This window comes from Gopherus flavomarginatus, chromosome 5, assembly GCF_025201925.1.
Source record: "Gopherus flavomarginatus isolate rGopFla2 chromosome 5, rGopFla2.mat.asm, whole genome shotgun sequence".
In the NCBI taxonomy this organism is placed as follows: domain Eukaryota; kingdom Metazoa; phylum Chordata; order Testudines; family Testudinidae; genus Gopherus; species Gopherus flavomarginatus.
The window spans coordinates 49777-74813 of NC_066621.1; the positions used below are offsets into that span (position 1 = coordinate 49777).

Genomic DNA, 25037 nt, shown 5'->3' on the forward strand with positions numbered 1-25037 from the left:
GGAGGCAGCTGGGTGCATTGGAGCAGTGTATTGAGGTGGAGGGCAGGGTGCACGGGGGAGCTGGGTGCATTGGGGGTTGGGTGGATTGGAGGCAGCTGGGTGCATTGGAGCAGTGTATTGAGGTGGAGGGCAGGGTGCACGGGGGAGCTGGGTGCATTGGGGGTTGAGTGCATGGGGGATCCGGGTGCATTGGATGGAGTATTTTGGAGGGGGGCTGGGTGCATTGGGGGTTGGGTGGATTGGAAGGAGCTGGGTGCATTGGGGGCTGGGTGAGTGTGGGGAGCTGGGTGCTTTGGGGGCTGGGTGGATTGGAGGGAGCTGGGTGCGCTGGAGGTGTATTGAGGTGGGGGAAGCTGGGTGCATGGGGGGCTGGATGCATTGGGGGAACTGGATGAGTAGGGGGAGCTGAGTGCATTGGGGGTTTATTGAGGTGTGGGGGGGAGCTGGAAACTCTAATCCCTCATCATCGCTGTGTCTGAGGAGAGGTCGTGTATGGTGCAGAGGAGGCTGCATTGTGTGCCCCACCCCATGTCAGTGTCGGTGGTGAGTTCACACCCATGGAAGGGGCCGGTAGTGTCTGGGGGCAACATATTGGTGTCACTAGTGCAAGCGCTGACCCCTGGCACATGGGTGTGCACAGGGACCTTGCCCCCCCCCTCCATCTTGAAGGAGCTGTGGGGCTGGGCCACGTTCCCTTACCCTATAAGGGACCTGCTGCACTGCATGTGCTGAAAATAAACAGCCCAGCTGGGGGAGGGGGAGCAGCTGCTGCCCCCAGATTAGGGATCCTAGTGCAGAGATTTCCACCACCCCAGCCCTGGCCACAGCTGCCAGCGCTGCCCTGGGGAGCAGTCCCCAGGCACTGAACCCCCCAGCACCAACCCCCACCTCAACCATGGCACTGCCCCCCATGATACTACTGCTCCATGGCTCCATCCCGCCCCCACCCCCACGCTCCTGAGGATTGGCCCCAGGGCACCACCCATGCCCCCATCCCATACAGCCCTGTCTGCCTGCTGGGACACTGTCCCATGTGGGCCTGCATCTGCTAAGGAGCCAGTTACAGCCCCTGTGTCCTGCACATAGGTCACTAAACCCACCCATAGAGGGGGCACTGACCCGTTGTGAGCCCCTGGCCTGTACATGGGGCAGTGATTCTCCTGTGGTCCCCATAGCCTGTATATGGGGTACATCCATGGGGCACTAACTGTGATGGTTCTGGGGTATCAGGACTCTGAGACCCCTCAGTACCCTTGCCCAGCAGGACAGAGCCTGGTGGCTGCTGAGCGGCTCCTTTGCCCCATCAGCCTGCCAGCTCCTCACGCACTCTATTTGGGCTCCACCAGCCCTGAGCTTGCCTCGCAGGGTAACGGTAGGTGCTCCCCCAGTTCCCTCGTTGTTTTGCATCACTCCCCTGTGCCATGCAGCCCAACACTGGCTGCTCGCAGCCATCCAAGAGCCTCTGCCCCACAGGACCATGGGCCCTCGTGTTCCCTCAAACCGTGCCCCAGGAACCAGGCAGCACCTGGGCGCTCTTGTAACAAACCATATGCAGGTTTATGGGAATGATGAGAAGTGATGGTTACAACCCAGAGCAAAGCGTGAGCCACAGCCCTGGCTCCGCCCGTCTCTGCAGTACCCTGATCTAGCTAACAGAGCAGGGTTCCCTGCCACACCCAAGGCCCAGGAGCCAGACGTTCATGGAAGCACTCCTCCAGGGGTTCCCTCAATGACTGTGCACCGAAAGCCTCTGCTATCCTGAGATGCGACTGTCTTTACTTCCCACCAGGGCGCTCTCCGGCGGGCTGGGTCACCTCCCACTGGCTGTGCTCAGCGGCAGTTGTCTTTGCTGGTTGTCCAGCGACTGGCTGGGCTGTGGCCAGGGCAGACTAGAACCGGCATTATCTGGCTAATGAGAAAGGGGGGTCGATGACCGGGACACACCTCTCCCAGTGGCTGAGTCGCACCCCGAGCCCCTCACACACCCTGGCAGTAGCAACAGTCTTTGTTAGCTCTTTGGGACACACGGCACACAAAGACTGTGAATCTTGACAAGTCAGGCGCCTCCTGCAGATGCCTCTCATGTTCCTCCTTCTGGAAAATCAGCCTGTACGGCCTGTTTGGAGCAGTGAGTTTGTCAGGTCTGCAGTGACAGCTGTTTGCAAAGACCAGCAGGCCCTTTGGCAAGGAGCCTCTGGGCACGCTAACCCCGCCCCATCTCCGACATGTGGGGTGCCAGCTTCAACCCCACAGCCTATCCATGGGCCAGGGGTGCTGTGTTCCAGACCCAGTGAGGGGCCCAGGGCCCTGTGAGCGGAGCCCCTTTGTGTTGCAGCTGGAGGAGACGAAGTCCCCTCTGTGGTGGAGGGTGACAGTGTCTGACTCTCTCCCCTGCCCTGACACAGTGCTCCACCTCCCTCCCAGGCAGAGAGGTTATGAGAAGCCAAAGTCCTGGGCTGCAATTCAGCCCCCAGTCCCCGCCCAGCCTTCTCCCATGGCCAGAAGAAAACCCCAGGAGCCTTCTAGCCTCAACCTGGCTGACGGGGCCCTGGGAAGCTGCTTCCCCAGTGACATCCACCTAGCTGCCAAGGATATAAGCTCATCCTCAATCGCCCTGATGCCTGCGTAGGGTGAAGACGTCCCAGGAACCTAGGTGCAGCCATTGGCCGTGCGCCCACCCAAGCATGCCGGCTCCATGCCCCATCCCTGCAGCGCTGCCAGCTCCCATCCTGTTTGAGGGTTTCCACTGAGCCCCAGCTCCTGGAGTCCTGTGATTGCAGCAGGATCTTGGCATCCCTAAGTCAGATTCTTGCCCTTTGCAATCAGCGAGACAAGTTGGGAGGACACAACTCCCCAAAAGTTGCAGAGACAGCAGGCAAATAAGTAGCCTCTGGCATTTTGCATGGTGGGAAACCTGGTTTTCAAGCTGATCTCTCAACTGATGAACACTTCAGATGGGGTGGCTGTGTTGATGTCACACCCACTAAGAGGGGGACTCTGAGGCAGTTTGCATGCCTCGCAGCAGGCACTCATGCACATGGCTATGGGGCGGGGGGGTGAGCGAGCGAGCAGGAGCTTCCCTAGTTGCTCAAACTATTTATTTGGTTCCAAAACCAACCCAACGTGCTGCTGTATTTGTACAGCACCTGGCACGCCATGCTTCTGCCCCAGGACTGCAGAACTCCAGGGTGCTCCCGTAAGACACACAAACACATACCATTAATCTGAAGCCCAAAGGAAGAAGTGCTCTGGCTTCCTATCAGCATTTCCCATGTGACAGGCTGTTTTCACTAGGGTTACTTATTCCTGTGAAAAAAATCCATGAGGCAAAAGTCCCATTTTCCCAACTCCTCTAGGAACTGACCTTTGGGCCACTGTGGCTTTGGGGAGTGGATTCTCCGCTGTTCAAGGCACTGCTCACTCTAAACGCTCAGCACCGATCACAGGGCTCCCTGCAGGAGTCCCTCTGGGCTGGGCCCTTCCCGCCCTAGCTGGGCTGCTGCAGGGGGCCGCGACTGGCCTTATTTGGGGGTCTGTGGCAAGATGCGAGGCCCCCAGGGAAGACCGAACATGCACTAAGGCCTCTCATGAGGCCAGAGTCCCAAATGATGGGCTAATCCTGCCTGCGCCCACTTCCAGCCCAGGGGCCCCTCCTCCTTCACCCACCCCCATTAACAAGGTGATCAGTTTTCCAAGGGATCCCTGATGAGGCTGGTTGGTTCCTGCTCCCCCCCACACTCCACCCGCAGCTGGCCCTGTCTGTCTCCACAGGGCCAGGTGGCTGCTGGGAACAAGGTCACACAGAGCCCCGGGGGGGTCTGGAGCTCTTGGGGCGAGAGTGCTTGGCACAAGGGGCTAAGGGGCACTCTGGGGAGGCAGGAGCGGCGCCAGGGTTTCCGATGCCCTAGGGGGATGGCCATTTCTCCACCCCGTGCGGGTCTGGTGGACCTACTGCAGTCATGCCAGCAGACGGTCCGCTGCTGGAAAGGCTCCGGAGTCTTGTCCTGGCGTGCCAGGTGCTATACAAAGTCCGCCGGCATGACTGCGGTAGGTCCACCGGACCCACGTGCTGCCCCCTCCGGCAAAATAGCGCCCCCCCAAAAAATTCCGGCGTCCTAGGCCATTGCCTAGGTCGCCTAAATGGTAGCCCCGGCCCTGTGGGGAGGGCAGTGGGGCTGGGGCTTCCACAGCCCCCCATGCATGTGAGGGAGGAGCAGGAGCTGGCTGCCCCACCAAACCAGACTGACACCCCCCCACACACACACTGGTGGATCCAGCTGGGGTCCAAGGGCTTTGACTCAGTCTCCCGAGGCAGTAAGTCCCCCAGGGGAGCCCCAGCAATTCCGTATCAGACCCAGGAGGGATCAGGACCCGTCAGCCCCTTTGCCAGACCACTGCTCCAACCTGGAGCTGGGGAGCGAAAGGGGGGCCTATGGGACACACACCAGCCCCTGCCCAATTCCAGCTGCCATCGCTTCCCTGCATCACTGCTCTCCCCTCAGCCCCACACATCCCACCCCTCCACAGCTCCCTGCACCCAGAGAACAAGGGCAGCTGCTGTCTCACCTGGGCATAGAAGCCCAATGAGGCTGCCACACTCTCTGCTTATGCCCCTCAACTCCCCTACTAGCCCAGTCCTGGACTCTTGCCCCACTCCCCTGACAAGCTGGTGCCCCTCACTCCCGACTCGCAGCCTCTGCTAGCCCAGCTCTGGGCTTCCCAGCTCTACTGGTGCCCCTCACTCCTGACCCGCAGCCCGCTGCTGGCCCAGCCCTGGGCTCCCAGCCAGCTCTGCCGGTCCAGCTCTGGGCTCCCCAGCCCTGCCTGTGCCCCTCACTCCTGACTTGCAGCTCCTGCTATCCCAGCCCTGGGCTCCTCAGCCCTGCTGGTGCCCCTCACTCCCGACTTGCAGCTCCTGCTATCCCAGCCCTGGGCTCCTCAGCCCTGCTGGTGCCCCTCACTCCTGACTTGCAGCTCCTGCTATCCCAGCCCTGGGCTCCTCAGCCCTGCTGGTGCCCATCACTCCCGACTTGCAGCCCCTGCTAGCCCAGCCCTGGGCTCCCCAGCCCTGCCGGTGCCCCTCACTCCTGACTTGCAGCTCCTGCTATCCCAGCCCTGGGCTCCTCAGCCCTGCCGGTGCCCCTCACTCCCGACTTGCAGCCCCTGCTAGCCCAGCCCTGGGCTCCCCAGCCCTACTGGTGCCCCTCACTCCCGACTTGCAGCCCCTGCTAGCCCAGCCCTGGGCTCCCCAGCCCTGCCGGTGCCCCTCAGTCCTGACCCGCAGCCCCTGTCAGCCCCGCCCTGCCAGCGTCCCTCACTCCCGACCCGCAGCCCCTGCTAGCCCAGTCCTGCCCCCCCCAGCTCTGCTCGTCCCCCTCACTCCCGACCCGCAGCCCCTGCTAGCCCAGCCCTGGGTTCCCCCACCCCGTGCCCCTCCTGCCCACCACTTCTGATCTCCCATCTGCAGCGATTCTGGTTTATTCACTCTCAGATCCGTGTCCCCGGGGAGGGAGAGTTTGGGGGGGCAGCTCCCAGGGGCTCCGCAGGAAACCACAGGACCAGCAGCTCCCCCTGCTGTCTCGATCCGCTCCCAGCAGCCACCTCCCAGCCCAGCCTGGTCCTCCCTGGTCCCGGCTGCAGGGACCCAGGTCAGGGCACAAAGGGGCTGCAGCTGGGAGCCAGCAGGGGCCTGCCCCCGTGTGAGCTGCACAGCCCAGGCGTGCGGGGGGGGGGGGTATCCGTCACCCCACCATGCCATTACTCAACCCCAGCAGCACCAGGGGGCAGGCAGCATCCCATGCCGTGCCCCCAGGGGTCAGTGCCACACGTATGCACTGACCGTGCAGCACCCACTGCAGGCACCCCCACAGCCAGGCTGCGGTGCCGAGCACGAGGGACGAGGCCAGGTCCTGGGCCAGGGTGGAGGGGACTGCACGCCCTCAGCAGCACCACAGGCTCTGGAGGCCATGGGGGGCAGCTGAGTTTACCCTCCCCACTTGCTTGTGCTGCCACCATCCCCAGCGTGGCCCCTGCACCCTAGGGGCTGGGGCTTGGCCGGTGTCTATCCTGTACAGTCAGCATGCTGGGAACTCTGGCCTGGGGGAAGAGGTCTTAGCTCCCTCCCTTCCCAGCATGGGCCCAGCTCCCTGTGGCCTCTGCCCTGGGAGGCACAGTGGAGTATTTATCCTTCAGGGGCCCGCTCCCACACTGGCTGCAGGGGGTGTCCCTTTAGCCCCCCCATGCCCATGACTCCCCCAGCAGTGGGGGACATTTACTCCTCCATAGTCACCCCACTCCTTTGCAAGCACCGTCCCCAGGCCCTTGGGGGGGAAGGGAGGGAAGGTGTCTCACACGCCCCTGGTGGGTTCGTGGGGATGAGGCCAGTGCAGGGTGTGTGACTTTCCAGCCCCCAAGGCACAGAAGAGACAGAGCCACTGCTGTTGCAGTCGAGCTTTTCTTTCCCTCTTTTTCTTTAAAAGGTGAACGAGGTTTGTACAAACGCCAGAAAAATTAACACAAACGAATGGACCCTGGCCAACTAAACAGCAGACAGGGCGGAGTCAGGGTGGGGTGGTGTTGGGTCGGGTCTGAGGCTGGGTCACGGGGAAGAAAGTCTAACTACTCCACAGTAGAAAAATAATTTTGAAAGGGGGCGAGTGGATGCACCATGGGGGACAGTGGGCACTGCTGTGCAGGGTGAGATGGGGCAGGGAGGAGAGAACAGATGGGGGCAGCGCACAGCTTGGGGGACATACAAGGGGACAGACATATATAGTATCTTCTCTTTAATTTACTGGGGGGTCCGTAAGGTGCGGCCAGTCGAACGCAGGGTGTCAGGGCCTGGCCTGTAGTACCCTAGGCTGGCTCCGGGAGGTGTATAAATATGTTGCTTTGGGGTGGGAGAAGAACAGGGCCAGAAGGGGGCTGAACGCCCTGGGGTCAGAAGTCACACTGGGGGATGCATGAGGATACATTCGGAGACTCGATACATTCAGTGACAGCGTGCGGAGCCATGGGGGGAGGGACAGGCCCCCCCTGGCTTGGGGAGGGACAGGCCTTTACTCCCCGCAGCGCTCTAGAGGCCCTGCCCTGTAGTGTTTCGGTGCCCAGCCCCTCTGCCAATGGGGGGGGCGATGTACCTTCCTGCCCCAATGGGCTCTGTACCGCTGAAGGGAGAGGCTCAATGATCACATGTAAGGTGGGAGGTTGGGAAGCTGGATTCAAGAGGGCTGGCCCCTCTCTCACAGGGCCCGGGGCATACAGTGGGGCTAGGGCTCCCTTGTCACAGGGCCCCAGGGTGCTCAGTGGGGCTGCCCCACCCCCAACGTGGCTCAGACGAAGGAGTACTGGTTGTTGACGGCCCGGGCATGCCCCGTGTCTCCCTCTGGCTCCTCAACCTGGAGCTGCACGAGCCTTCCCGTGGCCCCATCCTCTGGGTCCCCTGTGGTGCCCCCTTCCTCCTCCTCCTCCAGCAGGGAGGGGTTGCTGGGGGCTGGGGCTTCGGGGTTGAGCCAAGGGGGCTGCAGGGCCCCCCCCTCCGGAGCTGCGTGCCAGGATGGGGGTGGGTGGGGCAGGCTATGGGAGGTGCTCGGCTCTGTGGAGACAAGACACAGACAGGGTCAGGTGTTAGCTGATGCACTTGACATAAACCCCAGCCCCCAACCCCTGATCAATAACAGGGTGACAGCTCCCCACCCCCCGACATCAGGGACAGGGTCACACAGGAGGCCGTGAGGGCCAGCCTCACAGACCTGAGACCCCTCTCCCCCAGCAGCTGCTGCCCCCCACCCGCAGGAGCTCTGGGGAACAGGGGTGAGCAGCAAAAGCTCACAGACACGCCCCCCTCAATGGATGGCATGATGGGCCATGGCGCACACAACAGACACTCACTCCCTCGGGGCCACGCCCCCCAGCATGGCTCACACTTACAAACAGTCATTCGCGCCGATGGAGACGAGGCCGGGCGAGTCAGGGCTGCGCTGGGTCGGCTCACAGGCGGCGGCTCGGCTGCCCGCCCTGTCCCTGCCTGCAGGGGTAGGGGGCACGAGGGGGGGGAAGACAGAGACGCCTGTCAGATACAGGGACAGACAGATGGATGTGGGGGGGACAAATGGCCGCCTGGCCTGGGGAGACAGTCAAAGCACAGACGGATGGACAGACACAGGACAGGACAACTGCCAGATAGGGCTTGGATGACCCTCTCTCCTAACACATCTGCCCACTGCCTGCCCCCCATCCCCAATGGACCCATGCCCACCTTCTCTTTGCACCTCCGTCCCTTCCCCCCGGGACCATACATGCACTGCACCCACCTCCTTCCCCCCTGAGCCGTATGCACGCCACACCCACCTCCGTCCCGCACCCCTAGATGGACCCATGCACTCCCACCTCACCCCCAAGCCAGACGCGTGAGCCCACCTCCCTCTGTCCTCCCCAGACACGTGAACCCACCTCCCAGAGCCTGACACTGGCAATGCCCGTCTCCCTCAGCTGAGCCAGAGGCATGCCACACGCCCCCTCCCCGCTGAGTCAGACACACGCCCGCCTCCCTCCACACATTCCCCCAGCCCCAGATAGACACAAGCCCTCCCTCCCAACCACATGCATGCTTCCTCTCCCAGGCAGCAAGACAAACACGTTTTCCTCCAGCTAGATGGGGAACCACCAGCCTGGGGCTTGGGAATGCCCCTCCCCTGACAGACACTCTCCAGCCAGCCGGTTGGGAACCCCCACGGCACGGAGACCCAGCCACGCAGACAGACAGACGGACAGAGAGGGAACAGACAACCCCATGGCTCCCCACCCCCCAGATCCCACAGGGGAGCAGGCAGACAGGGAGCCTCCAGCCAAGCCTCCTCCAGCCAGTTATGAATGAGCTGTGAGCCGCCGATGGAACTGCAGCTGATGTGCCCTCCCGGGCGCCCGGCACACCCAACCCACAGTGTCCTGGGGCTGCCGCCCCCCCACTCCCGGTGCAGCAAGGGCCCCCCACGCTCTCACCATGCAGCCGCTGCGAGGCCACCACGTAGCTAACCAGGGTGACGTCGCTGGAGCCGCCTGACTCCAGCGGGATGGGGTGCACTCGGAAGTGCTCCAGCATGTCGAAGATGGTCTGGAACCAGAGATGCTGCACGCGGCACTGCCCGTCCTCATTCAGCGACAGCCGCAGGTGCTGGTGGGGGGAAGGGGAGAAGCGGGTCAGACCATGGCCACAGGCTCTGCGGTCCCAGGACTCCTAGCCCTTTTCTGGGGATGAGTCCACGGGCTCGGGCCCTCACCTTGGCCTTGCCCTGGAAATTGAAGGTCAGCACGTACTCCCCACGCCGGGTCTCGCTCTGTCGCACCAGGAAGACACCATGGCTGCTGGGACCGCCAGCCAGGACCAGCTGGGCGGCCTTCAGCCGGGACAAGGTGCCGTGGAACCAGGGGTACTCGGAGAGGGGATGCTCTGGGTCGCCCCCGCCAGGGTCCGGCTCCCCCTGGAACAGGAACGAGCCTGACACGGGAAAGGGGAGTGAAACAGCACATGGGGGGCATGCCTCCAGCATGCCCCCACCCCCGACCTGCTCCCCGCTCAGCCCCTGACCCCGGCACGTCCCCGTGACCTGCTCCCCACTCGGCCCTTGTCCCTTCTCCCCAACCTGCTCCAGTCTCAGCCCTTGTCTCGGGCACATCCCCTTGACCTTCTCCCCCCTTGGCCCTTGTCCCTGCCACGCCCCCTTGACCTGCTCTCCACTCAGCCCCCGCCCCCGGCACATCCCCGCAACCTGCTCCCCCCTCAGCCCATCTCTTCTCCCCAACCTGCTCCCCCCTCAGCCCTTGTCCCCAGCACGTCCCCTTGACCTGCTCTCCGCTCAGCCCTGGCTCTGGCACATCCTCCCGACATGCTCTCCACTCACCCTCCGTCCCTTCTCCCCGACCTGCTCCCCCCTCAGCCCTTGTCCCCGGCATATCCCCTTGACCTGCTCCCCACTCGGCACTTGTCCCTTCTTCCCAACCTCCTCCTCTCAGCCCCATCCCTGGTACATCCCCCCGACCTGCTCTCCACTCAGCCCCTGTCCCGTTCCCCCAGACCCATTCCCCCCTCCCCCGAACACACATCCCCAGCATGCCCCTCCTGCAGACCTGGTTTCCCTAGTCCCCCAAGCACCCCCCTCACCAGAGACCTCCCCCTCATCCCCTTCCCAATGACACCTTTGCTTCCCACAAAATCTCTTTTCCACTCTGGGTCCTGCTCCTGACACACACCTCCTGGAAACACCCCCAACTCTGGCTACATGGTCCCCCCGAACTCCCCATTACTCATTACTTCTCCCCCAACCCCCGCATGGACTCCTCTGCTCCATACCTGTGGTGTCCGGAGTGTCGGGGAAGGGCGTGTGCAGCAGGCCAGGGGGGTAGGGACCCTGCAGCCGCTCAGCTGCCTCATCGATGGGGATTCGGGGGGGCAGCTCAGGAGGCAGCAGCTCCATGGAGTTGAAGTGGGAAGCAGCAATGGAGATGGAGCTGGGGGAGATGGAAGCTGAGGGGCGCTCAGACAGACCTCCATATGCACCTGGGGGGACAGATGCAGATGAAGTTACCAATCCTCAGAGCTGGGGGCGCTGGGACAGACCCAGTTCAGGGATGGCTCCTGCTGAGGCCATCCCATGCTGTGTGGCTCATGCTCCCTCCTCAGCAGGTCCAGCTGGTCTAGTTTTCTCTGGAAGCACCCAATTCCTGAATGCAGTGTGATCCAGTGGCAGGCAGTTCCACTGGCCCAGGGCAGCACATTCTCTGGATCCACTACTCCCCATGTACCCATCTCAGATCCCTCTTCTCTCCAACTGTTATTGTCTATCGTGTCTACTCTCTATAGTCACTGCCACCCCTGCAGACCCTGCCCCTGAATAAGACACACTCAGCCCATGGCTGCTTTGAGATCCCCTGGGCCCAGGGGGGTAACTCCTCCTGCACTGCCCCCCAGCCACAGGGAAGCCCATGCCAGCTTTGGCTGTGGTGAGGTCACTGCACCCTGCAAAACATCTGTAAACAAAAGCAGCAGTGGATGGAAGAAGAGTCAGGAGCCAACTGTGAAAAGGAGGAACCAGGCTCAGGGGAGAAGGGAGCTGGGTATGGAGAGACAGGCTAGGTATCTAGTGTGGCAGGTGTAGGGGAGAAGACAGCTGAAGGAGCTGGTCTAGAGGAAGAGGTGGGGGGACCAGCTATGGGTTGCTGGTACCTGGAGGGGAAGCAGGGTTGGGGGGCCAGCTATGGGGCGCTGGTACCTGGGGGAGGGGAAGCGGGGTTTGGGGACCAGCTATGTAGTTAGGGTGCTGGTATAGCAGGTTGTCTCAAAGTGACAATTTTTTGTAACATTTTTATACAGGCTGGTGTGTGTGCGCGCCAGAGTTTCCCTACTGTGCTGCATTGTTGCTCAGAGGGAAGAACAGGTGTGTGCGCTCTTGCCAGGCTAGGATACAGGTGTGGGTGTTGCCTAGTTGTCTGGACCCTTGGTCCCATATCAGTGGAGCTCTTCAGAAGATAATGACAAATCCAATACCTAGCAACCAACGACCCAGAGACATACCAACTTCCCTGCTGTGACACCCTGCACCCCACGGTCACCACTTTTATATGGCTACGATATATTTGGCACAAATGTGCCTTGTGAGATATCATTTGAAAACTCATACTCTGCTGAACATCACTGCCCCATTGAAACGTGTGTAACAATACTTCATATCAAATGATGAGGTTTTATGGTATGATTGTTAGTGAAATAGGTTGTGATTCTGCATAACACCATAAGCCAATTCCTCAGAGACAAAGGCACACCAGCTACGGGCTAAGAGATCACTGCCTGCTTAATCAGAGATTCACCAGCAAGCGACTTGTAAACAGGAAATTTACAATTCATCTGAGCTGACATGGAACCGTTGGCCCCTATGACCCAGCAAGGCTTGTCCAGCACAGAAGGGTTGGGGTATCAAAGAGGGGGAAAAACCTCTAGCCACCTCTCCTCTCCTCTCCTCCTTACAGCTCTCTCCTCATAACATCAATGAAGACCTGTGGGGTATTGAACTAAGGGGAATGGTCCCAGGCTGAAAGGAGGGAGAGCCTATGAACTGAGAATTGCCTGCAGCGTCTGGTGTGGAGACAATGATGTTTGCTTCAAATCTTATTGAGCTTGGTAAAGTTTAGGAATTAGCCAGTGGTTTTATCTTTCTTTCTTTTGTAACCAATTCTGACTTTGACGCCTTTTCCCTCATCATCACTTAACTGGGTCTTTCTCCAGTTAATACACTTGGTTTATTGTTTTTTCTAAACCAGCTGGTTCAATTGAAGTGTTTAAGAAACCTCTACTTGAGACAACAAAGGCTGGTGCATAAATGTTACCCTTTGTTGGGACATTCAACCATCTATGAGCTTGTATTGTCCAGCAGGCTACTGAGCAGTGTAAGACCCACATTATGGGGGGGCCAGAGCTGAGACAGGGGATATGTGGGTGCCACCCTGTATCGACTCATGGCTGACTAGAAAAGCATTCATGTAAACATTTAGGAGTGGCCTTCCATGCTAGTGGCTGCACATGAGCAGCCTAGTGTGACAGTACAGCAGTGTCCAAGACACTTCAGGCTGGAGAGCTAAGGGGACATGGCAGTCCAGTCCAGGGAATGCCACACCCTCCGCCTAGCAGGGGGCTGAGCTGCATCTCCCCAGCTTGAGAACAAAGGACTAGGGGGAGGGGGAAGGGAGGGTAAGTACCCTGACTGCCTCCAGCAGACCACACCCTGGGAGCCTAACAAAGAAGATCAGAGACGACGAGAGAGCCTGACCCAAGGGACTCCCCATAGCCTGGTGGGGCTTTGGGCTCAGCAAAATGGACTAGGCTGTAACCTGCAGCCCTCTGCGCTACCCTAAGGGCTCCCTGTGCCGTGGCCAGCTGACTAACACACCCCACTGCATGCCAGCACTGTGGGACTGTCCCTGCCACACTGGGCGAGGGGCACCGTCCTGGCAGCGTGGGCACGTCTCTGACAGGGTCTGGCTCAGCAGGACTTGCTGGGCAGAGCTCACGGGGGAAACTGGAGGCTGCAGCCCAGAGATCCAGTCTAAGCAGGCAGTGAAGCCACATGGCTTGTCCAGGAAGAAGAGAGACCCCAGGGGGTCTGGCTCACTGAAGAGGTCCTCCGAGAGACTGTTCCAAAGCTGGGGCCATAGTACCGATCCTGTGGACCTGTGACAGCGCCAGAGAGGGCTGGGAGCATGCCATTCACCTATGGTACGGGAGGAGGCAGGGCTTGGGAGGGTACAGAGGAGACAAGCGTTGTGGGGCTGGCTACAGGCCCCTAGTAAAGGGGGATGCAGGGCAGGGGGGCCAGCTACAGGGTGTTGTGTTGGTTCATGGGGAGAAGAGGCAGGGCTGGGGAGGGTACGGGATAGAGGTTGAAGATTTGGTTATGGGGGAAGATGGCTTATGGGGTGGTTCAGGGGGCTGGCAGGACCAGTGGTCTCTGCTGACACTCACCCTGGGAGAGCTGCTCATTGCTCTCGCTGGGCACCAGGGGCAGCTCACGGCTTGGCATGCTCTCCGAGTGGTTGAGGCAGGGCAGGTCCATGCTGTCCATGTTCTCCCTGCAGGGACACAGGCATGATTCACAGGTAAAGGACACCCCCACCCCTGGGGATGCTGCCTGGCTCCCTGTCCTAGGAACTGGGATCTGGACCCTGCACTGAGCACAGGCCCAGGGCAGGAAGCCAGGGCAACTCAGGGGGTGGAGGAGCTGGTGGCACAGGGGGGTCCCAGAGCAAGGCGAAGGGGACCTGGAGCCCTGTTGCCATGATGGGGAGACGTCAGAGCTGCGGTCGGGGCCAGACGCTGGCTCACTCACCCTGGGCTCATGCAGTCCTGGATGTCGGCCAGCCACGACCTCATCTGCAGCGAATCGACTGTCTCCAGGATGTACTCGAGAGAGTTCTCCATCTGCCACGTACATCGGGTCAGCAACAGTGCCCTGGGCACCCCCTTCCCAATCCCTCATGGTGCTCAGCCCTCTAGCATCCCAATCCCCCAGCCCTTTGGCACCCCTTTTCTGCCACTCCAGCCTCAGGTGCTCCTACCCCGCTCCTCCCCTCCCCGACCAGTATGGAAGGACATCTTCCAGAACTCCTTCTGCACACGCCTATGGGGCCACTCCCAACCTCCCAGAACCCTCTTACACCCCTCCCCCACAGAACAGCTCCACAGCCTGGCCCCACAGCTGGGGCTTCCTGCTCAGACCCTCAGCACTAGGGGATGGCCCCCCCCCATGGAGGGGGGGGGTGTCACGGCCCTCACATGGCTCCATCTGGTTGGTCCCAGCCCTGTGCCTAACCCATGAGAGCAGCAGCAGTGCAAGGAAGGGGTGTGCGCTGATTCTCTTCTCCCCCACCCGTGAGCAATTCCCCCCACAGCCCCTCCCAGTCCCCCACACCCACCTTTAAGACAAAGGTGTTTTCCTTGTCAGGCATCTCCAGCGGCGTGGTGGTGCGCACATCAGTCACTGCCGAGCAGAGGATGCTGACCCGGGCCTTGGTGGACTGAGAGCAGGTGAGAGACAGCAAGGTGAAATGGGACCCACAATCAACCCAGCCCTGGGCCAGGCCATTCATCCCCCTCCCCACACAGGACTGCATTAGGCCGAGTGCGATGGGACGGGGTCATTACTGACCTATTACACTGAGGGTGCAGCCCAGGGAAGGGACTTTGTCAAGAGCGCACAGCCAGATCAGGAACTCAGGAGTCCAATCTGACTCTTCTACCCCCGCGGTTCTCAAACAGGAGTATGTGTACCTCTGGGGATAGGCAGAGGTCTTCCAGGGGGTACATCAACTCATCTAGACACTTGCCTAGTTTTACAACAGGCTATGTAAAAAGCACTAGAGAAGTCAGTACAAACTAGGGCTGTCAATGAATTGCAGTTAATTCAAGCGATTAACTCTAAACAAATTCATTAAAAAAATCAGTTGTGATTAATCACAGTTTTAATTGCACTTTTAAAGAATAAGAGAATACCAATTTACATTTATTATAAATATTTTTGGATGTTTTCTATCTTTTCAAATAAATTGATTTCAGCTACACAGAACACAAAGCATACACTGCTCACTTTATATATTTTATTACAAATATCTGCACTGTAAAAAAACAGTAAATAGTATTTTTAATTCATCTCATACAAGTACTGTAGTGTAATCTCTTTATCGTGAAAGTGCAACTGATAAATGTAGATTGTTACATAACTGCACTCAAAAACAAAACAATGTAAAACTTTACAGCCTACAAGTCCACTCAGTCCTACTTCTTGTTCAGCCAATCGCTAAGACAAGCAAGTTGGTTTACATTTACAGGAGATGTTGCCCGCTTAGTTACATCACCAGACAGTGAGAACAGGCGTTCAGATGGCACTTTTGTAGCTGGCATTGCAAAGTATTTACGTACCAGATATGCTAAACGTTCATATGCCCCTTCATGTTTTGGCCACCATACCAGAAGACATGCTTCCATGCTGACAATGCTCGTTCAAAAAATAACGCATTAATTAAATTTGTGACTGGACTCCTTGGGGGAGAACTGTATGTCTCTTGCTCTGTGGTTTTACCTGTGTTATGCCATATATTTAATGTTATCGCAGTCTCGGATGATGACCCAGCACGTTGTTTGTTTTAAGAACACTTTCACTGCAGATTTGACAAAATGCAAAGAAGGTACCAATGTGAGATTTCTAAAGACAGCTGCAGCACTTGACCCAAGGTTTAAGAGCCTGATGTGCCTTCCAAAATCTGAGAGGGACGAGGTGTGGAACATGCTTTCAGAAGTCTTAAAAGAGCAAAACTCTGATTTGGAAATTACAGAACCTGAACCACCTCCGCAAAAAATCATCCTTCTGTTGGTGGCATTTGACTCAGATGATGAAAATGAACACGTGTTGGTCTGCACTGTTTTGGATTGTTATACCACAAAACCCACCATCAGCACGGAACCATGTTCTCTGGAATGGTGGCCGAACCATGAAGGGACATATAAAGGTTTAGCATACTTAGCACACAAATACCTTGCAACGCCAGCAACAACAGTGCCATGAGAACGCCTGTTTTCACTTTCCCGTGACATTGTAACTAAGAAGTGGGCAGCAGTATCTTCTGTAAATGTAAACAAACTTGTTTCTCTTAGCAATTGGCTGAACAAGAAGTAGTGAACTTGTAGGCTCTAAAGTTTTACATTGCTTTATTTTTGAGCGCAGTTATGTAAAAAAAAACAAAAAAAAAACTATTCTAGATTCATAAGTTGCCCTTTCAAGATAAAGAGATTGCACTTGTATGAGCTGAACTGAAAAATACTCTTATCTTTTTTACAGTGCAAATATTTGTAATAAAAAATAATATAAAGTGAGTACTGTACACTTTGTATTCTCTGTTGTAATTGAAATCAATATATTTGAAAATGTAGAAAACATCCAAAAATATTTAAATGGTATTCTATGATTGTTTAGCAGTGCGATTAAAATGGCAATTAATCACGATGAATTTTTAATCTCACGATTAATCGCAATTTTTAAAACCATTTGACAGCCCTAGTACAAACTAAAATTTCATACAGCCAACGATGTGTTTATACTGCTCTATGACTACACATTGAAATGTAAGTACAATATTTATATTCCAACTGATTTATTTTATAATTATATGGTAAAAATGAGAAAATCGGCCATTGTTCATAACTGATGTGCTAGGACACTCTTGTATTTTTAGGTCTGATTTTAGAGCCCGGTACTTTTTAAGACAGATAAAACTTGGGGGACACAAGGCAAATCAGACTCCTGAAAGGAGTACAGTAGTCTGGAAAGGTTAAGATCCACTGCTGTACCCTGCTAAACCCCCATTCTCCTCCCAAAGCCAGGCAAGGTACCCAGAAGCCCTGTCTCCAGAACACCTTTCATTTCACCTAGCCTATCACAACATGCACAGCTCTAGCAGTGCTCCTCAATCCTGAACTACAGCTCTCTGCCACCCAACTTGAGGCTCCCCCCGGCCAATCCCTACTAGCAGCCCCCCACAAGGAATCCCATCAGGTGGGTGGCTGCCCCCCAGGATGGGGCACAACTCCCACTGCCCCTCACCTTGGGGGGGATGTAGAACTCCAGCAGGTAGCCCTTGCCCTCTCCCTTGCCTGCCTTCCGCAGCAGCAGCCGGCATTTCTGCCATCGGGCCCGGCAGCCACCCCCCCCTCCGCTGTCATCAGCCACGATGTAATTGAGCAGCCCCTCCCGGCGCACACTGGACAGTTCCACTTTGGGGGCAGGCGCCTTGCTGAGCCGCAGCCTCTCAAACTTGTGTGTCCAGCGCTCGGTGGGCAGGGAGTCTGCGGCCCCACTCCCTGAGGAGTTGGAATTGGTGTTGGCCCCGCCAGCCTCCTCCTCGGTGGGGGACTCGGCTGAGCTCTTCCACTGCAGGATACCTCGCATGCTGCCCCGCACACTGCGGCTGACATTGCGCAGAGAGAAGCGCTTCTTGAGCTTAGGCTTCGTGCTGGCAGTCGCGGCAGAGGCTGAAACGTCCTCAGAGCTACGAGACTGGCTGCTGGACAACCCTGAGGCCAGGCCGGGCTGCGGCTCCACTGGAGAGGCCACCGAGGAGTCACTGCAGGTCTCGGAGAGGTCACGGGTGGAGGAGGAGGAGGCGCCCCCAGGGCAATGATGGGCGCCAGTGAAGGGAGCGATGTCGCAGCGGGGGGGTGAGTCGCCGGAACAGGCCCTGCTCACCTCGGCCTCGAAGTGCTCTACGAAGTGCTCTGCGAAGCGGCGGGAGAAGGCAGCCTCCGCCCCCGGTGCTGCAAACTGGGGGTTCTCGCTCAGGAAGGCGCGGAAACGCCGTGCGAAGTCCAGGGCGGCTGCCCGAGCATGGGCCTCGCAGAAATCCCGCCAACCAGGTGAGGGCAGCGGTGCCGCTGCCTCCACCACCCCCGGTGGCGCCACGCTGCCGTTCATGCTGCTGCCGCTGTCCAGGAGACAGGGGCCCCGGGAGGGGCTGGGCGCCAGGATCCTGACCACCAGGAGGCTGCTGCTGCTGCTACTGTCGTGCTCACCTGGGACAGTGGGAGAAACAGAGAGTGAGAAGACAAGCAGGGCATGCAGCACTGTGGGGTAAGCCCAGAGGGGGACTTTGAGGGTGTACCAGGAAGCGATGGGTAAAGGGGGCACAGCTCGAGAGAGAGAAAAGAAATAGCCCCAGGACACACCACATGGCCGGGAAGCTGAGCAAAGGTAACAGAAGATCCCGTGGACGGTGGAACTCTAGGGGGGGAAGAGGGCACAGCGCAGAGACCTCAGGGGGGGATAGGAAGGGGCTGAGGAGAGCCCCTAGAGATACCCTGAGGAGTACGTGGGAGGGCACTGCACCCAGGCCACTGCCCCAAGGGGGCATGAACCCCAGAAGGGGGAGATGGGCTGGAGGATTCCCCTGTGAAGAAGGTACAATGAAAGGAGAAGCCATGGGCAAGGAGGTGCCTAAGGGAGTAGCTGGGGAGATGCCCAGGTGGCAAGAGGGAGAAGGTGGCTCCAAGGTGTAACACTGGGAGGCACAGCGCCATGGGAAGGAAAAGGGCGGGGGGGGCACCCTGTCTCCCTGTTTCCCCTTGCGCCCAGGCTTAGCTTCCCTTTCAGTGCCCCTCAGTTGCCGCAAACCTTCTTCCTTCAAGCTCCTGCCCCAGCCAGGCCCCCAACCCCAGTGCCCCTCAGCCCCCTCAAACCTCCTTTCTCTAGGCTCCTGCCCCAGCCAGGCCCCCAGCTCCAGTGTTTTCCCTGGAAATTGAAATTAAGTGGGGGTGTTCAAATTTACAGCGGAGTGAGGGCTGACAACAGGTTAGACTGTGTGGGTGAAGGTGGGCTGTATGGCACCATAGTAAAAACTGAAAAATGTTTCACAACCATTTTATTAGATATACCTCATGTTTTAAAATCATCATAGAAAGTTGGCTTTCAAGCCTACTATGAAGCACAACAACTACATCCTTCTTGGTTTCTTCTTGTAATTTTGCACAACTCTGTTAATGAACTTCTCAAATGCACTGTGTTCATTTTTTGGTGGCTTCTCGTGTCCAGTCCTTCCAGTCCTTCAAGTATGCTCATGATCATGCAGAACGCAACTTCTTTTACAACACAAAATTCTATTCAGCGAGGAAAAGGAACACTCAACTGTAGCTGTTGAGACTGGGAGTAGCAAGAGATGAATTCTTCTCTCTTTCAACCCAGGAAACAGAACACAAAGATTGGGTCGAACCACTAGTGATGAAAAAGAAAAAGTTGAAGTCAAATCTTTGTTCGTTCATCGTATGATATTCCACTCTATGTTCAAATTCTCCGCTCTGTCCTGATCACTTGGCAACCCCATTTTTGGTAGTGTCTCAATTCACTCAGTGGTCGGTGTTTTATAAAACAGGCATCTGCAAAAGCTACATGGAGGTTGAGTAGAATCCAGAAGTCGCTATTGTAGATTTGTAAGAATCAAGTCTGTGTACTTTTTCAGCTGTCTTAACAAACACTTCTTGTCTTCTTCACTTAAGGATTCAATACAAGTGCCTTCATTAGTCAAGTTCTAGACTGAAGTCTTCACTTCTTCGAGTACATTTTCAACGGCTCTCTCTCTGATTGATCCAAGTGTAGCATCTATTGCTGGACAGAGATCTACCACTGTTGTAGCAGATGCCTGGATGACCCAAGTGGTTTCAACAGTAGACTTAAAAGAGAGAGAAGGGTGATAGTCTTCTGTAAACTTAGTAGCCTTACTATTTAGATCTGTCCTATCTTGGTAGATACTTTCCAAAGCCAGTAATAACAGTTGCAGTAATTTTAAGACAACAGCCAAAGATCGCTCATGAGAAAGCCAGCAGGTTTTCCCAGGCTGGACTAATTTGAACTTCAGTCACATTGTATCTTAAATTTTTTCCAAGACATTCAGTCCTTCTGGACTCTTGCTGAAAAAAAAAAAAAAAAAAAGAGTATAATGAAGACATTAAGTTGATGGCTTTTTAAATATCTTTTGAAGATTCGGCAGCTCATACTAGTGCTAGTTGGAGAAGACGGTCTAGGCAGCGTGTATAGGAGAGATTAGGGTTACACTTTTCTCTGAGCAAAGCTTATACTCCATTATGTCTTCCAGAGAAGTTTGCAGCTCCATCAAATGCACAAGCAGCCATCTCTTTGGGGTTCAATTTATAAGCAATTAACTCTTCTAAGACGTGGGTTGTCAGAGATGCAGCTGATGTATCTTCTATAACCTGAACATCTAGAAATGCAGCTGTTGGCCTGCTACTGACATGAAAATAATCACAATGACTTAACAATTGATGCCCATATGCATCGATTCATTCATCGGCCATGTATACACATTTTCTAAATGCAGTGAGAGTTCTTCACTTTTTCAACTGCTGAACCTTTCACTGCTGCACCACATGCTTCTAACCAGCCAGTTGAGTTTCTTGCAGAAAGACAGCGAACATTGCTGGTCTTGTTCGGAACCAGAGTCCAACTTCAGGATTAACAACGGAAAATGAACTTAACATTGGACTCCTGCTTGCAGGATGTGTATGATTGTTGCAACAGTCATATTTGTTCTCAAAACTGTGCTTTGTCTCCAGAATTCTTAACAGCCTCATTAAGTTCTTCTACAATTGGCTGTGACAGTGACCGGCTTACAAGGCTTTCTGCATATCGATGCAGTCCAGAGGCCTGGTGTTTTGCAGCCTTTTCATGTAGGTTGTCAGCATTGGCTTTGCTGATCAGTTTGGCAAACCAAGATCCTCCACTTTTAATATATCAATTCACGGTATGCCCACATCTTGAATACTGCATGCAGTTCTGGTCACTCCATGTCAAAAAAGATATATTGGAACTGGAGAAGGTACAGAGAAGAACTGAAACGATTAGGGGTATGGAACAGATTGCATATGAGGAGAGATTAATAAGACTGGGACTTTTCAGCTTGGAAAAGAGATGACTAAGTGTGGCTATGATAAAGGTCTATAAAATCTTGACTGGTGTGGAGAAAGTGAACAAGGAAGTGTTATTTAGCCCTTTAAATAACACAAGACCTAGGGGTCACCCAATTACATTAATAGGCAGCAGGTTTAAAACAAACAAACACAAGGAAGTATTTCCTCACACAATGCACAGTTAACCTTTCAAACTCTTTGCCAGAGGATGCTGTGAAGGCCAAAACTATAAGGGGGTTCAAAAAAGAACTAGATAAGTTCCTGGAGGACAAGTCCATCAACGGCTATTAGCCAGGATGGGCAGGAATGCAACACCATTCTCTGAGTGTCCCTAGTCTATGCGCACCAGAAGCTGGGAGTGGATGATGGGATGGATCACTGGATGATTACTTGTTCAGTTCATTCTCTCTGGGGCACCTGGCATCGGTCACTGTCAGATGACAGGATACTGGGCTAGAAGGACAATCAGTCTGACCGTTCTTATGTAAAAATGAATTATAACATAACAATACAAATGTTTAGTACTAAAATTCCCCAATATAGTGATCTCTCGAGATCGCAATAATGTGAGATAATTACCTTGGCAAATAATGCATTTTAAAAATCTTGGCCTACTAGGAAATGTATTTATATTTGTTTCCCAGTCACAAATCTAGCATTTGGGAGCAAAATCACTAAAATGTAGCCCAACAAACAAATGTTCCTTTAATGTACCCCTCCCTTCTCCCTCCACCGCACCCCACTCATAGTAGTCATCCTTGGTCAGTGAAGACAGAGGTCAGAGGTGCTTTCATGTGACTTCACCTTCTTCCCTGCGAGGGGGAGGTTGGGGGGGAGAAGGCACCTTGCTCTTTCCTCCAGCTGCTCGCCACTTGCTCCGGCTGCTCACTCTGGACGCTGTTGTTTGTCATGCCACCATTCACTCCACTGCCAATGGCCCAGCGCCGTCACCTTCTGCTGCCACCTGCCACTGCGACCTCTGCAGGTTGGTCTCTTGAGGTTCCACCAGCTCTCACTGGGGAACCTCACTGCTAGTGCAGCCTGGGCAGGGTCCGCCCCAGAAGTGCTGTCCTGCAGCAAGTCTACGCCCTTAGATTATCATTGATCACTTTAAAAAAAAAAAAAAGACTCTATGGAGCCTAATCAGCTCTATCCTTAAATCAAGGAGAGGGGCAGATCAAATGGCGCCTGTGACTCTTAGGCAGAGTTGACAACACCAAGCAAAACACCTGCCCCCAACCCTTCCTCTCCACCGGGATCTGGCATCCAAACCCGCTGCTTACTGAGTGCACTTCAGCTGACGGTGAGCAGTGCTTAATTTGTAATGAAAGAGGTGCTGGGGTTCAACAATTAAGTGCCAGTGTTCCAGTACGTTTTTTACATTAATCATTGATGTGGCAAGCCCGGAGATCCTGGGGTTATGAACTGCCAAGACTAGAGGTGCCAGGGCTCGGCCCTGGCACAAAATAAAGCACCGAGGGTAACCTCCGCAATCAGCACAGGCTAAGCACAATTCTGCTGCCCTTTACTCCTACAATAACAGCGTGTGGCTGTCAGGCTGTAGCTGGTGTCAGACTGTAACCCTGCACGTGAGTCTCAGCCCGTAGCTGGTGTCAGGCTGTCATTGCTGTCACCCTGTGCAGAGGTGTCAGGCTGTACCTGATGTCAGGCTGTAGCTGCTGTCACCCTGCACATGAGTGTCAGCCTGTAGCTGGTGTCAGGCTGTCACCCTGCAAGCGGCTGTTCCCATTTCAACCCAAAGCTCCAGCCAGTGACGGAACTGGCCGCGCGGCGAGGAAGCAGCTGAGCACGGGGGGGGGGGGGGGAGGCGAAACCCTGCCCAGCTCCAGCAGCACCAGGCCGGGCGGAGGCCAGGGGCGGGGCCCCATGGGAGCCGGACTGAGTCTCACCATCCCGCCCGGCGGCTCCGGCTACGGCTCCTCCCGGGTCTCGGCAGCGGCAGCTTCCGAGTCTGTCTCCGTAACAGCGAAGAAGGGACAGGGCCCTCGTTTCGTCACTTCCGCTTCCGGGTGCTCCGTCCTACGTCGAACGCCCAGGCTTTCGCTTCCGGGAAGTAACCGGAAACCCCGTCCCACAGGGTGCGGGACCAGAGCGGCTGCGCAACAACGGCACCATAGAGAGGCGGTTACTGGCTAGAGCGACTCGTGCTGCAAGTGTAAAACCATAGACGATAGTTAGGCTGAGGGTGGAGCGGCGTCCGCTAGTGGCGATGCCACAGCGGGGTCGAGTCCGCCTGCCTAGAACGACTCTTGCGGGGCAGAGTTACCATAGAGAGGAGACTCGTTCGCTAGAGCGACAACTGCGGGTGGCAAATATCATAAAGTGATAGCAGGGCTACGCTAGAGCGGCTCCCATGGACGATCCGTACCATAGAGAGGTGGCTGGAGGGACGAGAACGGCCACAACGCCACACTTGTACCATAGAGTCAGGGAAGTCGCGCTAGAAGGACTCTCTCGAACAGCAAACACCATAGAGCAAACGGGCTAGAGCGGCTTCTCATAAACCTCAAGTGCTGGCAGATAGCACGAATGGAACGGTGCCTGCCATAGAGTCCGGCCCCCACAGGACAGAGCGCCGCGCGCTGCTAGAGCGCCCCCTTCAGGAGGCTAGCTCGCCGGGCCATGGGGGGCAGGGAATGGGCCTTGTCCCAGCCCCGCCCCTTCCCGGATCTCCCCTCTCCTCATCACTGCCCCAGCCCGTTCCCCAAACCAGCCAGGGGCCGGTGGCACCTGAAAGCCAAACAGATTGGTTTGGGCATCGGCTTTCGTGGGTATCTGAAGATCTGGGTTTTACCCACGAAAGCCGATGCCCCAGTAAATCTGCTCAGCTTTAAGGTGCCACCGGCCCCCTTATTGTTTTGTAGATACAGACTAACACGGCTACCCCGCCCCCGACACTTCAAACCCCAAAGGCCCTCCCAGCCCCATTACAGCTGATGCACCAGCCTAGGGCAGTAGAGCTGAGGCTCCAATCAGATTAATAAGGGCCAGGGCAGTTTGCGGCACGGAGCGATGGGCTCAGGCTCTCTGCAGACTCAGGGCAAGGGCGCTGTTAGTCACACTTGTGGCAGCTCCTCCCTCTCCAAGGAATGGACTCAGGCAGTATTGGTTACCCTCAGGTCATTTTTGGAAGGTTATGGCTACAGCCGTGAGGCTTAGCCACTTACTCTTTAAATGTAAGCTGAGGGTCAGGAGAATCTGAATACACCTGTGGGCCTCACACAGATGCCTCCTGGGGCCTGCATGTTTGTCACACTTCTTGTCATTTTCAGCTGGGGAGGCGACCTCAGTTGGCTTGCAGGTCCATGTTTCTAAAGCTTTGGATTGAGTTGGTTTTAGGGTGGCTGTCTTGATTTAGGTGGTGCCAGAAATAGAGTGTCCCTGATTTATGCCTTAATTGTAGCAGAAGCCATCCAGACTTGATTTAAATACTTCAAGGGATGGAGAATCCAGCCCATCCTTAAGTGAGTTGTTCCAATGATTAATTATCATCACCATTAAAAACTTGTGCCTTCCAGTATGAATGTGTCTCACTCCAGCATCTAGGTGCTAGATTAAAGAGCCTTCTGCTATGAGAAACTGCCTCCTGACGTAGGCCCAATGTGTCAGTAACAGCAGTGTGCAGGTCAGACTAGATGATCACAGTAGCCCTTTCTGACCTTAAAGGCTGACCTCTATGTCACCTCTTAACCTTCTCTTCTATAAGCTAAATAATTTGTGCTTTTTCAGTGTTTCTCTGTGAGGCAGGTTTTCCAGACCATGAGTTGATCTTGTGACTTTATCTGAACCCTTTCCAATTTATCAACATCCTTTTTGAAGTCTGGACACCCGCACTAGACACAGTATTCAGTAATGATCTAACTGATGCTGTAACTCCCCTTCCCTGCTCCTACTTGATACATCCCTGTTTATATATCCATGATCACGTTTGCCCTGTTGGCCACTGCATCAACTGGAAGATCCTGTTTGGTTCAGTGTACAGTAGGGTGGGCTGGATAAACCCAGA

The 25037-nt window shown here is 55.8% G+C and overlaps 1 protein-coding gene across 2 annotated transcripts; it reads right to left on the reverse strand.

Annotated features, from left to right (window-relative positions):
• Window positions 1-7048: 7048 nt before the first annotated feature.
• SH2B1 (SH2B adaptor protein 1) lies at window positions 7049-23049 on the reverse strand. 2 transcript variants are annotated; one of them, XM_050955905.1, is made up of 10 exons: window positions 22921-23049; window positions 17142-18106; window positions 14461-14562; window positions 13875-13966; window positions 13511-13617; window positions 10349-10555; window positions 9279-9496; window positions 9001-9172; window positions 7930-8026; window positions 7049-7594 (listed from the first exon to the last, which is right to left on the reverse strand). In XM_050955905.1, the coding sequence occupies exons 2-10, from the start codon at window positions 18006-18008 to the stop codon at window positions 7576-7578; spliced, it is 1881 nt and encodes a 626-aa protein (XP_050811862.1). In that variant the 5' UTR covers window positions 18009-18106; window positions 22921-23049; the 3' UTR covers window positions 7049-7575. The 2 variants fall into 2 exon arrangements, with proteins under 2 accessions (XP_050811862.1, XP_050811861.1); XM_050955904.1 differs by lacking the exon at window positions 22921-23049 and adding an exon at window positions 21855-22684.
• Window positions 23050-25037: the final 1988 nt, after the last annotated feature.